The sequence below is a fragment of the Opisthocomus hoazin genome, chromosome 8 (assembly GCF_030867145.1).
Source record: "Opisthocomus hoazin isolate bOpiHoa1 chromosome 8, bOpiHoa1.hap1, whole genome shotgun sequence".
In the NCBI taxonomy this organism is placed as follows: Eukaryota; Metazoa; Chordata; class Aves; order Opisthocomiformes; family Opisthocomidae; genus Opisthocomus; species Opisthocomus hoazin.
In genome coordinates this window covers 60,205,425-60,218,653 of record NC_134421.1, presented here as the reverse complement: position 1 = coordinate 60,218,653, position 13,229 = coordinate 60,205,425, and the positions used below count along the sequence as shown (strand labels likewise).

The 13,229-nt window shown below is 39.4% G+C and overlaps 1 protein-coding gene across 2 annotated transcripts in view; it reads right to left on the bottom strand.

Moving 5' to 3' along the window:
* RELN (reelin) overlaps positions 1-13,229 on the bottom strand; it is a 300,342-nt gene that overhangs the window by 130,967 nt on the left and 156,146 nt on the right. For both annotated transcript variants that reach the window (XM_075429592.1, XM_075429593.1), the window contains exons 9-10: positions 3,756-3,852; positions 744-984 (exon numbers count right to left, since the gene is read on the bottom strand). In XM_075429592.1, the coding sequence (XP_075285707.1) occupies positions 744-984; positions 3,756-3,852 (338 nt within the window). The remainder of the gene's footprint in view (positions 1-743; positions 985-3,755; positions 3,853-13,229) is intronic.

Genomic DNA, 13,229 nt, shown 5'->3' with positions numbered 1-13,229 from the left:
CATCATAAATGAACCCTGACATCAAAACTGCCTTTTTTGTGAATGAAAAATAGGATGAAACCAGTAAGTCATCTGCTGTTCAATTTCTGGCTGCTTGGAAACACACAAAGCAAGAATCCAACTCATTTCCAAATGTTGCACAACTCTGCATTGGAAGCAACTTTGTGCACAGAGATCTTGTAGGGCTCCTTCGAGTTTTTCCCAAGGTAGTACAGTCTTGCTGGATCTCATATATCAAAACAGGATCTTACTGAAAAAGAGACTTTCAAGGAGCAGCCACCAGCTGAATGCATGCTGCAACGGAGATGTGATATTCACAGGCAGAAAAAGTGGCAAACCATATTATTTTGTGATGATTTGTGATGAAGTGAGTAGTGGTAGCAAGACAACACCAAAATAAACAAACATGCAGATTTCAAAATATCCAGTGGAGAGATCTGAATTTGTTTCAAAAATATTGCGCTGTTTTGTTAAAAGGAAGCCGTTTCCCATTTTCTGTTACATGATCTTTGACATAATAGTATAAACGGTCATTTGGTTTTGGTCATGGCAGAGAAGTTGCATTGTTCTAGAAAGCCCCGGTGGGACAGAGAAAAGGTAAAAACAAAGTTAAAAAAAGCCCAATTCTAGAAGTAGATGGAGCAGTGTAAAGATCCTTGTGTGTTCATAGTTGGTTAGATGCTACTGTCTTCTTCTACATACAAGAATAATAATAACGTTAAGGCACAGAAAATCAGACTAACCTTAACTGTGGCCCCAGGAAAGAAAAGCCAGTTGCCAGTATCCACAGGATCAAGGTTATCTTCTAACACAACTTTTCTGTGAGCAGCATTTATGATCAGGATATTGTCCAATGCCCAACAGGCTTCATAAACATCACCAGCATGAACATAATCCTGTTTCCACTGAAAATGGATGTTTTCTGCTTTAGCATCTTCGGGAAGGTACAAGATGTGGATGATTGTGCTGACATTGGAAGGGGCACTGAAAAACAATGATATGGAATTAGACCAAATTTAAGCCATAGCCAGGAACAATTTTGCCTCATTTAACACATTTACTAGGTGTGACACTGTTGTGCTGATGTCCCTTGTATGCTGATAAATCTTCTACGGAGATCAGAAAATACCTGCCCTGGGGCAGAGTCCCACTGTGCTAGGCAGTGCACACACAGCCCGAACAGGCAGCCTTGCTTCAAAGCAAGTGCAGGCTAAGGCAACAACTAACAAATCAGTGCAGATGTCTGGAGAGCAGGAAGAGAGATCAGGGCAACATTCATACTCGATGCTGGTCACAGCTCCTAGGTGACTGGGCATTGTCAGGTATTTTGTAGGTATGGCCAAAAAGGAAATGTTAAGAAAGCACTTCACAAAAACAGATCTCCCAAAATGTGAATTCCGCATGAGTTTTCACCAGAAGAATCTCCTGACTTGATCCCTCATAGAGCCGGATGGAGCAGAATGGCCAGAGGGAAAAGCTGGGACTTTTCTCTAACAAAAGTGTCCTTCCAATCCCACACCCGTGCTGTAAGGATAATTCTGTGGATGGCGAAGGCCAGGCAGGCTGCCTTTCTTTTCACATTCTGCTTCACAAACAATACAGAAGTAACAAACCATTTGTTTTCTCTCTTGCAGCTGAAAACGGAAAATATGGGGAGGAGAGGCAGACCTGAAGTATTAGTATTAGGCAATGATCAGGGCCTTGAGCTCTGCTCCCCAGAGCTGTCCTCAGAGCTGGGAAAGAACTGAGGTTCATCCCAAGTTCTGGGTGAATGTCTTTACACTGTTACTAGCAATGAAAGGACTGAGTTCTGTGTGCAAGGAAGGGATGCTGAGAATTATTATTTTTGTTTTCTGAATCTTCCAGAGAGGGAATTAGTTACATTTAACCTCAGGCTGCAAGGAGGTACAAAACTGGGGTTTTGCAAGTTGTCAGCTACTCAACCTTGCCTCTGCCTTGGTAGTGATGCTTTGGTGGACTAATAGTTTGTCAGAGACAACCCAGAGCTTTTAGGGGAAAAAGGCACCAATAACTTGTCTATGTAGGAGAAAACAGAGGAACTTCTCTTTGTAAAGCAAAACGTTAGAGTGTAGTGAAATGTCGAAAAGCCACTGCATTTGGCCCGTATTCACACCCAGAACCTGCTCCCACAAATCACCCTGCACTTGCTAAATGTTTTGTCTGTCACCTTCCACTGCAACTCTGCTCTGAGATGGTGTCCTCGCTTCTCCCTGAGCCCACGCACAGCACCTGCCTTCTCCAAGAGAGATCCTCCCCCTCCCTCCCGGGAGCCCGGACCTGACATCCCACCAACACAATGCACACCGGCACGCAACACACACTGACACACCAACACAACACCTTCTCTTCACAGCTGCCCTCCCATCCCACCTCTCCCCAGTTCTCCCACCGTTCCCTGGAGCTGCATGTAGCGCAGTGAAAGCCACTGAAGCACATTCGAATAAACACTGTAATTCACACAGCCCGCAGGAGAAAACAGCATCCTTTCATAATTCATCCTCTCCACTTTGCACCACATTGCTCTATTGACCTATTTTCTACTGGCGGCTCCAGCAGTCAAAGTTAAAGCAGCACAGACAAACTGTGTGTGCATTAACTTCAAAAAATTTGGGTTTCAAAGGCTTGTGTTTGCACCATCACAACTCTTGAGTTTCATGGCTTGCAGGGCTATGAGGGTAACTGGGCTATGCACATAATGTGTGAGAAAAAACAGGTATTGTGTGGTTAATCTGAGGCAGCTCCAGTGGCTGCAGTGAAGTTACTACTGCTTTACATTTTTCTGAGATGAGAATTAGTGCCACTTGTTTCACTAAAATTGTTCGTAATTTGTGCCTTTGTCAATGAAATCGTAATCCCACTCCTACAAGGAGTGGGAGGATAAGATACTGAAATCCACAGCCTTGCAGCTAGAGTTTTGCTCACTCATCAGAAATTAAGTAGCCTTTTGCTCCACAAATTGTCTCATTAGACTGAAAACAGGTTCAATCAAACTGCCTGCGTGGCACAGACGCTAAAGCTAATACAGGGAGTCAGTGAGACACTATGAGCACACTACATATAAACAGCATTTTTTCTTCACCAAGTGTATTTCTATAACTACATCTCTGTACCAATGCACAAAATACCTTTTCCAATATTATTCAATAAAATATTGGTTCTGCTTTCTTAGAAAAATCAGTCTCCAATACTGATTCTGCTTTTAAAGGTGTGCATAAAATATTTCAAAATTCCCTTTCATAATCCTCTGCACTTTCATGTAAACCAATTTGTTTTTAAAAACAGGCATAGTTCACCATAATGTTATTATTACGAGAATGTTAAGAACCAAGTGTTCATATCAAACTATAAACTATTTTGATTGAACATTTTATCCTACCAAAGTAGAAACTTGTAACACTGTAAATTATGGCTCTTCCTGACATTAAAAGCAGTGCTAAAATGCAAAAGTCATCAAAGCTTTGGTTTTTCAGGCACCTGAACCTGCCGGTTATTTGAGTTGCATTTTAACTCTTCCTTACCTCCCACATGATCGATGGATGAAACTGTGATTTAGCAAAACCAGTGGCAGTTCTGCAATTAGCTTTAGTGACTAGAATTTCACCCCTCAGCTTTTAACATGTATGAACAAGTGAGAACTGAAAAGTTAACAATTAAAACAAGTTTTAAAAGAACCACGTTTAAACACCACCTGCTCAGCTGGAAAGCATGAAAATGATTAAAAATCTGGAACGAACCTAATTTTCTCCAGCTGACTCCAATCTGCAGAACTGTTCTTACTGTAGGACACGGTGATGCTGGGATCTGAGTAACTGAAGCGGCATGAACCCGATCCTGGGTAAAGCAACAAAATGAGAAGTGTTACAACACAATGAAGCAATAAATGATCCTCCAATAACCATAGTTGCTGATGGTGCCTTTGTCACATCATCCCTTCTACTGATTTTAAAGCGCTTTGATTGATGATGAAATTTCCTGTGATCTGTTGCTGAAGGTAAACACAAAATAATGCATGCTTTATGAGTCAGAAATAAAGTAGAAATGATAAATCACAGCAGTGCTGTGTAATCTCTGCAAATTTCCCAAGGGAAGCCAAGAAAATTACTTAACACCCCCACTGCAGGAAAAAAACCCCACCATATAAAGTTTAAAGAAAACCTTCGTATTAGAGAATAATCCACACAGCAGAATTCATAGGGAAAACAGTAAAAGAGTGGTTTTCATATTACTATATAGAAAAAAATATTTCCAGAACTAAAAATACAGTAAGCAATAGGAAAATGTATACAGAACTACTTGAGCCAAGAACAAATGTGCTGTAGGAATTTAAAAGAATAAAGACATTATAAAATTAGTTATTTTAAGGATGCCTGAAGAGAATTAAATTAAGAAATCATCCACTATACTCACTAGAGACTATAATTAATAATAAACATTTGATGCTGATATGGGAATCTCAGAACACTTTACAAAAATGAACTAATTAAGCCTTATGGCACCCCTGCAAGGTAGGGTAATATATTTACTTTTGATTTATAAAAGGGTGCCTTCTGGGTGTTGTCACAAAAGATGAGCTTAACAATTCATAAAGGGGACAGTCAAAATAACAAAAACTGTGGCTGAAAAATTCAACCTAGAAAACATGATTAACAACCTGAGTGGTAATTAAATACACTAAAAATACTATTTTTCCTCAGACACCAGATAATTCATCCATCTCAGAAAACTCAACAGCCAGTGAAACAGACAAATCGTGACGTGCTCCAAAGATCAAAATTTCTACTTCATAAGCAGGTTGAAATGTGAGACTCAAAGCAGCAGACAGCTTCCATATTTAAGAGAAGCAGCTCTCAATTAAATGGCATCTTTGATGGCACCAGGATGCTACTGAGTGAGTACCACAACTTTGCTCACAGTAGGAGTATGTATTATGTGTGCTACGAGTAGTATGTTATGTTTCTGTGTGCTTCAGATACGTTCAGTCACACTGAAAATTGTGTGTGTACATATTTTTTTAACATATCTACATGTATATATATGTGGAAATACGTACATACATAGATGTGGAAACAGCTGGCCATAAAATACAATCATTTTCCACCTCGAGGTACTTATTTTTGTAATGAAATAAATGGCCTGATTAAAAAGGTGTTAACCACTTGTACAAGAGAACAGCTTACACATTTTAATGGGAACATATGTCATTAAGCACACTGCTCGCAGCGCTGACTCCCCGAGGCAGTTTGCGCTTGCAGCTCTCAGCTCTCCAGAATGGTTTTTCTGCTTGAGACACACATCACACACCTCTGCAGGGGGAAAACTGCCCCAAAACACGGGATGAAATCCCATCTTTAGAATTTTGCCCGATCTATCAACTAGGCTCCTGGAAATGACCCACAAAGTTGCTTTCTTGTGTCTTATACTAATGTTAAATTGTAAACAGAGGAACGGATATTTCTGAGCTACTCCATCTGTGTGTGGTACGTTCAGCTGGTCTGACAAGTATTCTTGCTGTAACGAGGCACAGAATAATTAATATTGAAAAGGCAGAAGGCCTTTGAATTACCAACCATGTACCCAAAACGACTTCAAAGCAACTGTCTGGTTACATTTTACTGACAAGGCATTTTATTTCTATCATATTAAAACCAAATGACGTCAGGGAAAGCCTTTATGTTTCATATTCATCCATCTGCTGAGATGGTCTACTTTACTGAGTGACATCTGCTGTTGGTTCCTACTTCTCTGGCATTTAGGAGTTCCAGCCCTTAATCACACTCATTCACTTTATTTCAGGGGAGTTCAGTTCAAAAATCAGTGAACCTCAGCCAGTTTAACTGCTTTGGCTGGCCAGAGGCTGTGAGGCAAAACAGCAACATACTGAGTTTTCTGTTAGACAGAAATTATAGGAACATAAACAGTAAAAATAACCAGCAATACAGACTATATAACACGTGCCATTTTAGTTACTGTTACAATCAACTTTTGGTACAGTGCTCTTAAGCAAAGTCAAGGTCAAATATGCTGCTAAAACACTGGAAAAAGTGGTATTTGTGCCCCATACTGTAAAGATGATAGGAAATGAGCCTTCCCTGATGCTGTCTGTTAAATCAGAACACCCTCAAACTATGCAATGAAGATCAAAGTTTTTGCTTAAAAGAAATGGAGCCACCAAAAATAGGCTTTGCAAGGTAGATGTGGTATTTCACTCATGTTATTGGAAAGCAAGCAACGGAGACAGAATGAGAAGAGGGGAGACAAGTGCTGGGTTTTATTATCATTTTAGTAAGCAGGACAGGTGGTATTAAGACTAAAATCAGTTTGGGAAAGTCCTCAAGGTCAAAGGAGCAGTTACTGGCTGTGATGGCAGATGTGTTTTTATGTTCTTGACTCAAAAGCGTAAGATAGCAAGATTACTTATCATTTATTCTAATTCTGTAAAACTTGAACTGACAAAGAAACAAAAAGAATTAAATTCATCCAGTTGAAAAAAAACATCAACAAGGTCCAGGCATTATTCTTTCCCATTTGAACCATCTTTTTTAAATATGCAAGAAGCACATGGATCTAGTTCTTGTGTCTTTTACAAAACCAATATTCATCCTAGCCTACATTGCAAGTTTCTTCCCCAAAAAAGGGAAGAAGGTGAACATACGACTGCACTCCGGGACAGGGTTTACTAAGATGGTATTGAAAGCCACTGACTTTCAATATAATCTTGAATATTACTTTCTAAGTACTTTCTAAGTACTATTAAGTAATAGTACTATTACTTAATACTATTACTCCATATTACTATTATTTGAGTAATCCTAAACTCAGATTATTTAAAATAGATATCTGCACTTTGGATGTTTGCCCCTACCTTGACCAGCAAAGCTATACTCTGACTTTGTGAACAAGTAGATGATCAAAATTCAAGTGGTAACATAGCAGGAAATGAGGGCAAATTCAGCCAGGACAGGGAGGTGTCCTTCACACTGCTTCCAGAGATGGTAATAAACAGTTTGTCAGCTCCGATCAGAGCAGCAGGGTCAGGATCTCATGCTGTAAATCTTCATACCCTCACGTCCTCCGAAGAACAAGTTGTACAAGATGACATAAAACCTTTTGAATGAGATTAGAATAGGCTTGTTTTAAATCAAGAACGCCCAGGTTTTGAATTAACCATGAAAATGGGTAATAAAACATGCACAATGATTACCATAAAGAAGTCTACATTAGTAAGTTACTGCGTTAGGGAAGAATGCTGTTCCTTTCTTAAGCAGAGCATGTCACAGCAAACCTGATGCTTTGGTGAGGTTATTGCTAGCTAAAACTGACTAGGAGTTAGGATCTTACTTTCAATATTAAGGACTTGCGTGTGTAATTATCTGTTTGAAGGGGAGTGAAACCAAACCAACCCCCAACCAAGAACAGCCTGATTTTTTTCTCTACATGTGTATAGTCAAGCGTGTCCTTGGGTTTCAGGAACAAAGTATTTTTCTCCTTTGGAGTTATTTTACTCCTTTCAATAGGCTTCTAGCTGAAGTTCACAGACTTCTAAAACTTTTGAAAAAAAAGCAAAAGTAGATACAATCTTCATGGATTTAATTTTAAATGATACATTTGAAGCTCAGACAGTGATTTTGTCTGTTATCAAAAACAATGAGCAGCTTCTAAAACCCAGCTATTTTCATACACTGAATATTCTGAAATGCTGATTTATTTGGTTTAGGCTTTACATGCTTGGATTTTGCCCCAGGACAAATTTCAATAAAACAAAACTTGCTCAAAGTTGAATCCAGACACTGATGCTAATAGAAGATGGTTTTGACTGGCAGTGTGTGGGAATGCTAAACAGCTCCTGACCACTGCTTTGATAGTTCTACCTAAACTGAAAGGAAAGAATAGAAAAAGGAAAAAAAAGTATGCTTCTCAATTGCTTTGCTGCTTGTTTTGGAGGATTGACAGCCCGTAGCAAGCACCTGACCAGCACTGACCACCTGCAACGTGTCCAACTGAGATGGTCATGACTTTTTTCACCATTTTTTGTAAGCCTCATTAAGCTGATTTCAGTTTCCTTCAATGCCATCTAAAGTACTAACGAATATTTTGCATAGCTTATTTTTTAAAATATCATGGAGGTAGAAGTACTAAGAGCATAGTATTTCAGGAGAGATGTTATGAAGGCACTTCATATCAGGAATTTGCATCCAGGTATTCAGTTGTTTGTATCGAGGCTGACAATGGCAGGCAAAATTAATTCTCACTATGGCTTTGCCTCCAACTGTGTCAGATTTACAGAAACCCGAGTCATATGGCTGTTGGTCTCTAAGATTTCTTAACAAAATTGATTGGAAGCTGGTGTTTTGCTGAGATAAAACTGGGTGCCATCTGCAAGGGAAGCAATATTTTGCTCCTTACAGACTGTGACATCCTCTGCCTCTTGACAATCGCTTGATAGTTCCTGCAAGTGCTTCCCTGGATAAGCAGAAGAGATATCTAATGCTGGCTTTAGGAGAATGAGTCTAATGGGGAACTGTGCAAGAAAAATTCACACAAAAGAATTGTAGAAGGGTTTGAATTGTGTCCTGACTGTGGCCTGAAAAACAAAAGGGAGCTGAAAAGAATCGCATTTATCTGATGCTAGAATATTGCTTTGATTTATTTTACTAATGTGATGAATAATGATTGGTGTTTGCTAGGGATTATGATTTGCTAATATCACTTGAATTAAGCCAAACTGGATAGTATAAACTACTAGTGGTCAAATTTGGCTGGCTTGCTAATAGTTTTTTCCAAATTAATGAACCATACAGTCTGGTATAATGAATGCTGCACAGATCCTAATTTTTTTTAGGTGTGTTTATATTGGCTTCTGATCAAGAACCAGATGATTTTAACCATGTTAAAAGACGGACTATGTTGTGCTGAATATACCAGAAGCACTAGTACAAAGATGTAGAACTCACTGTTCATTCCACTCTGCCCTGAAAACTTCCTCAAGAGAAGGTCGCAAGAGCACTTCAATTTTTCCTTGAAGCCACAAATTTGAATTTAGTTACAAGTGTGATTTTTAAATCTGACACATTTTGGATCTTTAGACTATTTTTTTTTAAAGTTTGTTTATAGAACAAGTTCAGAGTACAAATAAGTATTATAAGTACAAGAAAAATCTTCAGATTAAAAACTGCAAGAACTGTATTCTATTTTGTAATTTTGGCCTACATTTTCATAGAAAGCATGAATTATTTTTATTGCTGGTTACTTTTTTCTCCCTTGCAAGAAGAGCAGTTTGACTATCTGTACCCCTGTGTGTGTTCTGATAATCTGCAATAAATATATGACACTAGAAAACAAAAATGTCAGTGGTGTTTGCCTTTGGTAGAAATCATTTCTACTCTAGCTTTACTGAGAATTATGAATTTTGAAATGCAGTCTTAACTATTTATTTTCATCTGGTTTCAGAGAGCAGCTAAGTTTTGTTCCACTGGCAGCTTTAGGCTGTTGTTCCATTTTGGTAATGCTGGGTAGTTACATCTAAATAAAAATAAAGAATTGAAAAATATGCTAAAAGCCTCCACTATAAAACTGTAAAAGATGAGAAGAATAATTAGTAAATACATTTGATAAAAACTCATCGGAAGGACTTCAGAAATGAAGTTCTAAAAATTAATCAGAGGTCAAACCCCGAGTGGATGGGACCCTGAGTGAGCTGTCCTCTTCCAGGGGGTATCCTGGTTGGAGTGTTGGGGGACCACTGGAGCAGGTGACCTCCCACAGTCCCTTCCCACCCACCACCCTCCAGGATTCCCAATAATTCCAAATTAATGCAGCTAATTTCCTTTAGATGAGATGTAATGTCTGAGGAAATACTCATCTGGCTCTACTTCCTCTTAGTCTATTTATATTCAGAGATATGATGTGCTTCCTGCACCCACACAAATTTGTTCCCTTCTAATGAACAAGATCAGATCACAATTCATATTGCTTTTGTGCTCAGAACAGCCAGGAGAGAAAAATAAGCCATGCAGAAAGCTGTATTTCCCTCACGCCAGTTTCCAGTTTATCCTGATACAAAGATGCTCAGCTATTTATAGCGTCTCTTTCTGAGATACAGCCAGCAGGTATCTGCTTGGGCAGTGTGTCTGTTGCTAAATAAATAACTAAATTATGCTTCTAAATTTGGCCACATTCTTAATTGCACTAACACTGTATAGAGTACCTTGCTGAAGGCAGAGTGAGTGAACTTGTTAAGACCTGGATGTAATGGACCCCCAGTAATTACAGCTACTGAGACAGTATTATCACTGACTTCCCAGAACTACTCTTACACTGGTTCTTAACTGTCTGACCAAGCAGTAAACCCAATTCTTAGTGTTTTCTACTTGTATACCCATATTGCATGCTTCAACGTTATTGCCATTGAATGCTTAATGTCAGATTATGTGGAGGTCCTTTAAGTGAGAGAGCGATCCTTCAAAGCAGCTGGGCAAAATTTAAATTACACCATCTTAAACTTAAAGTACTTCAGTAGTACAGTAATATGTATTGATAAGTAGAAAGAGATGTTTTGTTTAACTCTCACAGCCTGGGTTAGCTGTGGGCAATAATCAAGGAAACAAGAACCGTAAGATGTTCATAAGGGCATTAAAATACTGTAGGAAGGTAAACAATGTTTTATTTAGATCCTTACAGCCAGTCCATTCTAGAGAGGCAGTAGAAAGCACACATTGGTCCCAAGAACTGCTGTGTAAAGGGAGGTATCTTGAATATAAAGATTTGGAAGTCCTTTCCTTTCCTGCTTTAGCAAAATTCCCTGTCACCAAGAAAATCTGGGAAATATTTTTTCTCAAGCCAAGTCCTGAGCTAAGGTGTATCTCTTTCCTGAAACCCTACAAAACTGATTGCCTGCCTGCAACTTTAGAAGTGGGTAAATAATAATGGATTTGGAGAAAGCTTTTATCTGCAATTCCTGACAGGCTTTTCTATTTTTATCTGCTTTTGCATGGAAACCCCCTCCCTCCCCCATGGGACAGAGACCCAGGAGCATTTTGCTGAGCTGGGGGCTTCTCTGCCTCCCTGCCCCCGTCCTGGGAACTACAGATGCTTTGTTGTTTGAGTTAATTCAAAAATGGACAATTTTAATCATACAAAAGTGTTATCCCCATACAATGACATGAGCAGGATTAAGATGAAAGTCAGTCTGTAATCCAGCATTTATTATCTGCAGCAAACAATTCTGTAATGGCCCATGCTTGACTGTGAGGCGGTGGTTCGGCCACCTGCCCCAGCTCTGAATCCTGAGGCTCTCGTTATCTTTCCTGCTTTTCTCTGTGTAGTAAATCTGTAACGCTCACATTTTAATTCCTACCAGTGGCAGAGAAGCCCCAGTACAGCAGTAATAAAGAAAATATTTCATTGTAACCTTGGACTAGCCAAAGCAACACAAATCATTTTGCCACAAGGCCATTAAAATGTCTTTCAAATACAGCATTAACTTTAAACCCAGGTTTCAATCTAGGCATTATCTAGGCAGCGTCTCTTGTATAACTCAGCAAAATCAATAAACACTACCCAACATTTCCACATGCTATGGGAGGTGTGCTAGTTGATGTTACTTACCTGTCTTATTCTTTCACATTAGATGTAATTTATAACCTATACTTTTACACAAAGAACCTCTCCTCTGGGAAGGTGAAACAAGTGGGTTTCATGTCAGGCAATAGCAAATGGCAATTTGGGTGGTGAGTCAAAAACCTTAATATTGTTTTATCACAGGGAAAATGGGAAATGAAGCAAGCTGAAGAAATGCAGAATGGTGAATGACACAAATTTTGGCATTGAATTATTTCCAGTTCTCAAGCTTTTAACAAATTTAAGGAAAGAAATTAGGACAAAACTGGGCATTCAGATACACTCAATGCTTGTTCTCATTGCTTAGAGGGGACTGAATCTGAATATAGCAACATTAAAGCTTCATTTCATAATCTTCCTTTCTTACAGATGTTAGTGTTTTAAATTACCTATTCTAAAAACTGGTTTTGTACATTATTTAACCTCAGTTGAGACACAGTTCTAACACAATTTTATCAGCCAGCTTCCTGGCAATGAAATCCTTTAGAACCTCATGCCATCCCAGAAGTCCTCCACATTTGCGCAATGCAAGACCTGTCCTGTGGCCACCAGGCCAGCAGAACTGGCCAGTGTCTTCCCTGTTGGTGTCATCATCAGCATGACTGTAGGGATGTGCCATGCCTGCGCAGCAAACCTGCTGTTTCCTGGAAGGCACCGGAGCAGGAGAAATGTGGGTGACTGAAGGAAATCATCTGTGCCAGTGACTGAAGTGAAGGAGGTGGCTTAACATGCCCAAAAAATATTTGGCACCAAAGTTTCTACCATGAGCGTTTTTTGTTCAACAAACAAGATTGTGAGGGACTTAAAAGATCAAATACTCCTCCATGCTGAATTCAAAAGGGACTTATTTTTCACTTCAGTATTTCTCTAGAGACAGGTGAGTGACTTTTCATTGCAATTCTGGAAGAAATTGCTCCTCTCTGGCCAGTTCTGCTGAGGGCAAGCCCAGCACTACCTCATGAAATGGCTATTACAGCATTTGTCAGCCATCCGATAGCTTCTGCTAATTGTAAAACTGACTAAACAAAACTGGAAATTAAGAAAAAATTATCAGCAATGGTTCCTCTCAGCCAAAGCTAAGGCATATTTAACAAAACATGTTTGGATGTGTGAATTTCTATTGAGTGGTCTGAATCCAAGCGAAGGATAAATAAACAACATAAAAACAGTATCGTCAATACAACAGCTGCCGCCAGAACTGAATTAAAGCATGATAAACATATAAATGATAAGTGTCTTCAGACTGTTCCATGGGGCCAAATGCAGCCACCATTGTCCACACGGCTGAGCCAAGTGCAGTTGAAATGTTTCTGTTGGGAAGGAGAAGGAATCGCCGTCCCGCACAGATGCTCTGCAGAGCCCTCCAGGTGCTGCTCTAGGGCACAGCCCGGAGGCACTGCTATTGCCTCCACAGAAATGCATGGGGGTCGGTGAATCAGTTGCACTCTTTATCTAATTAGATAATTTTTGTAAGATTATCTTTTGTCCATCACAGTCTTCTATTTGCTGAGGTTAACGGGGAATTAAATGTGTTTTCTGAAGCATAGAAGCTTGGCGGGTAAAGACTAATTCAAAGGGCGCATTCAACAATT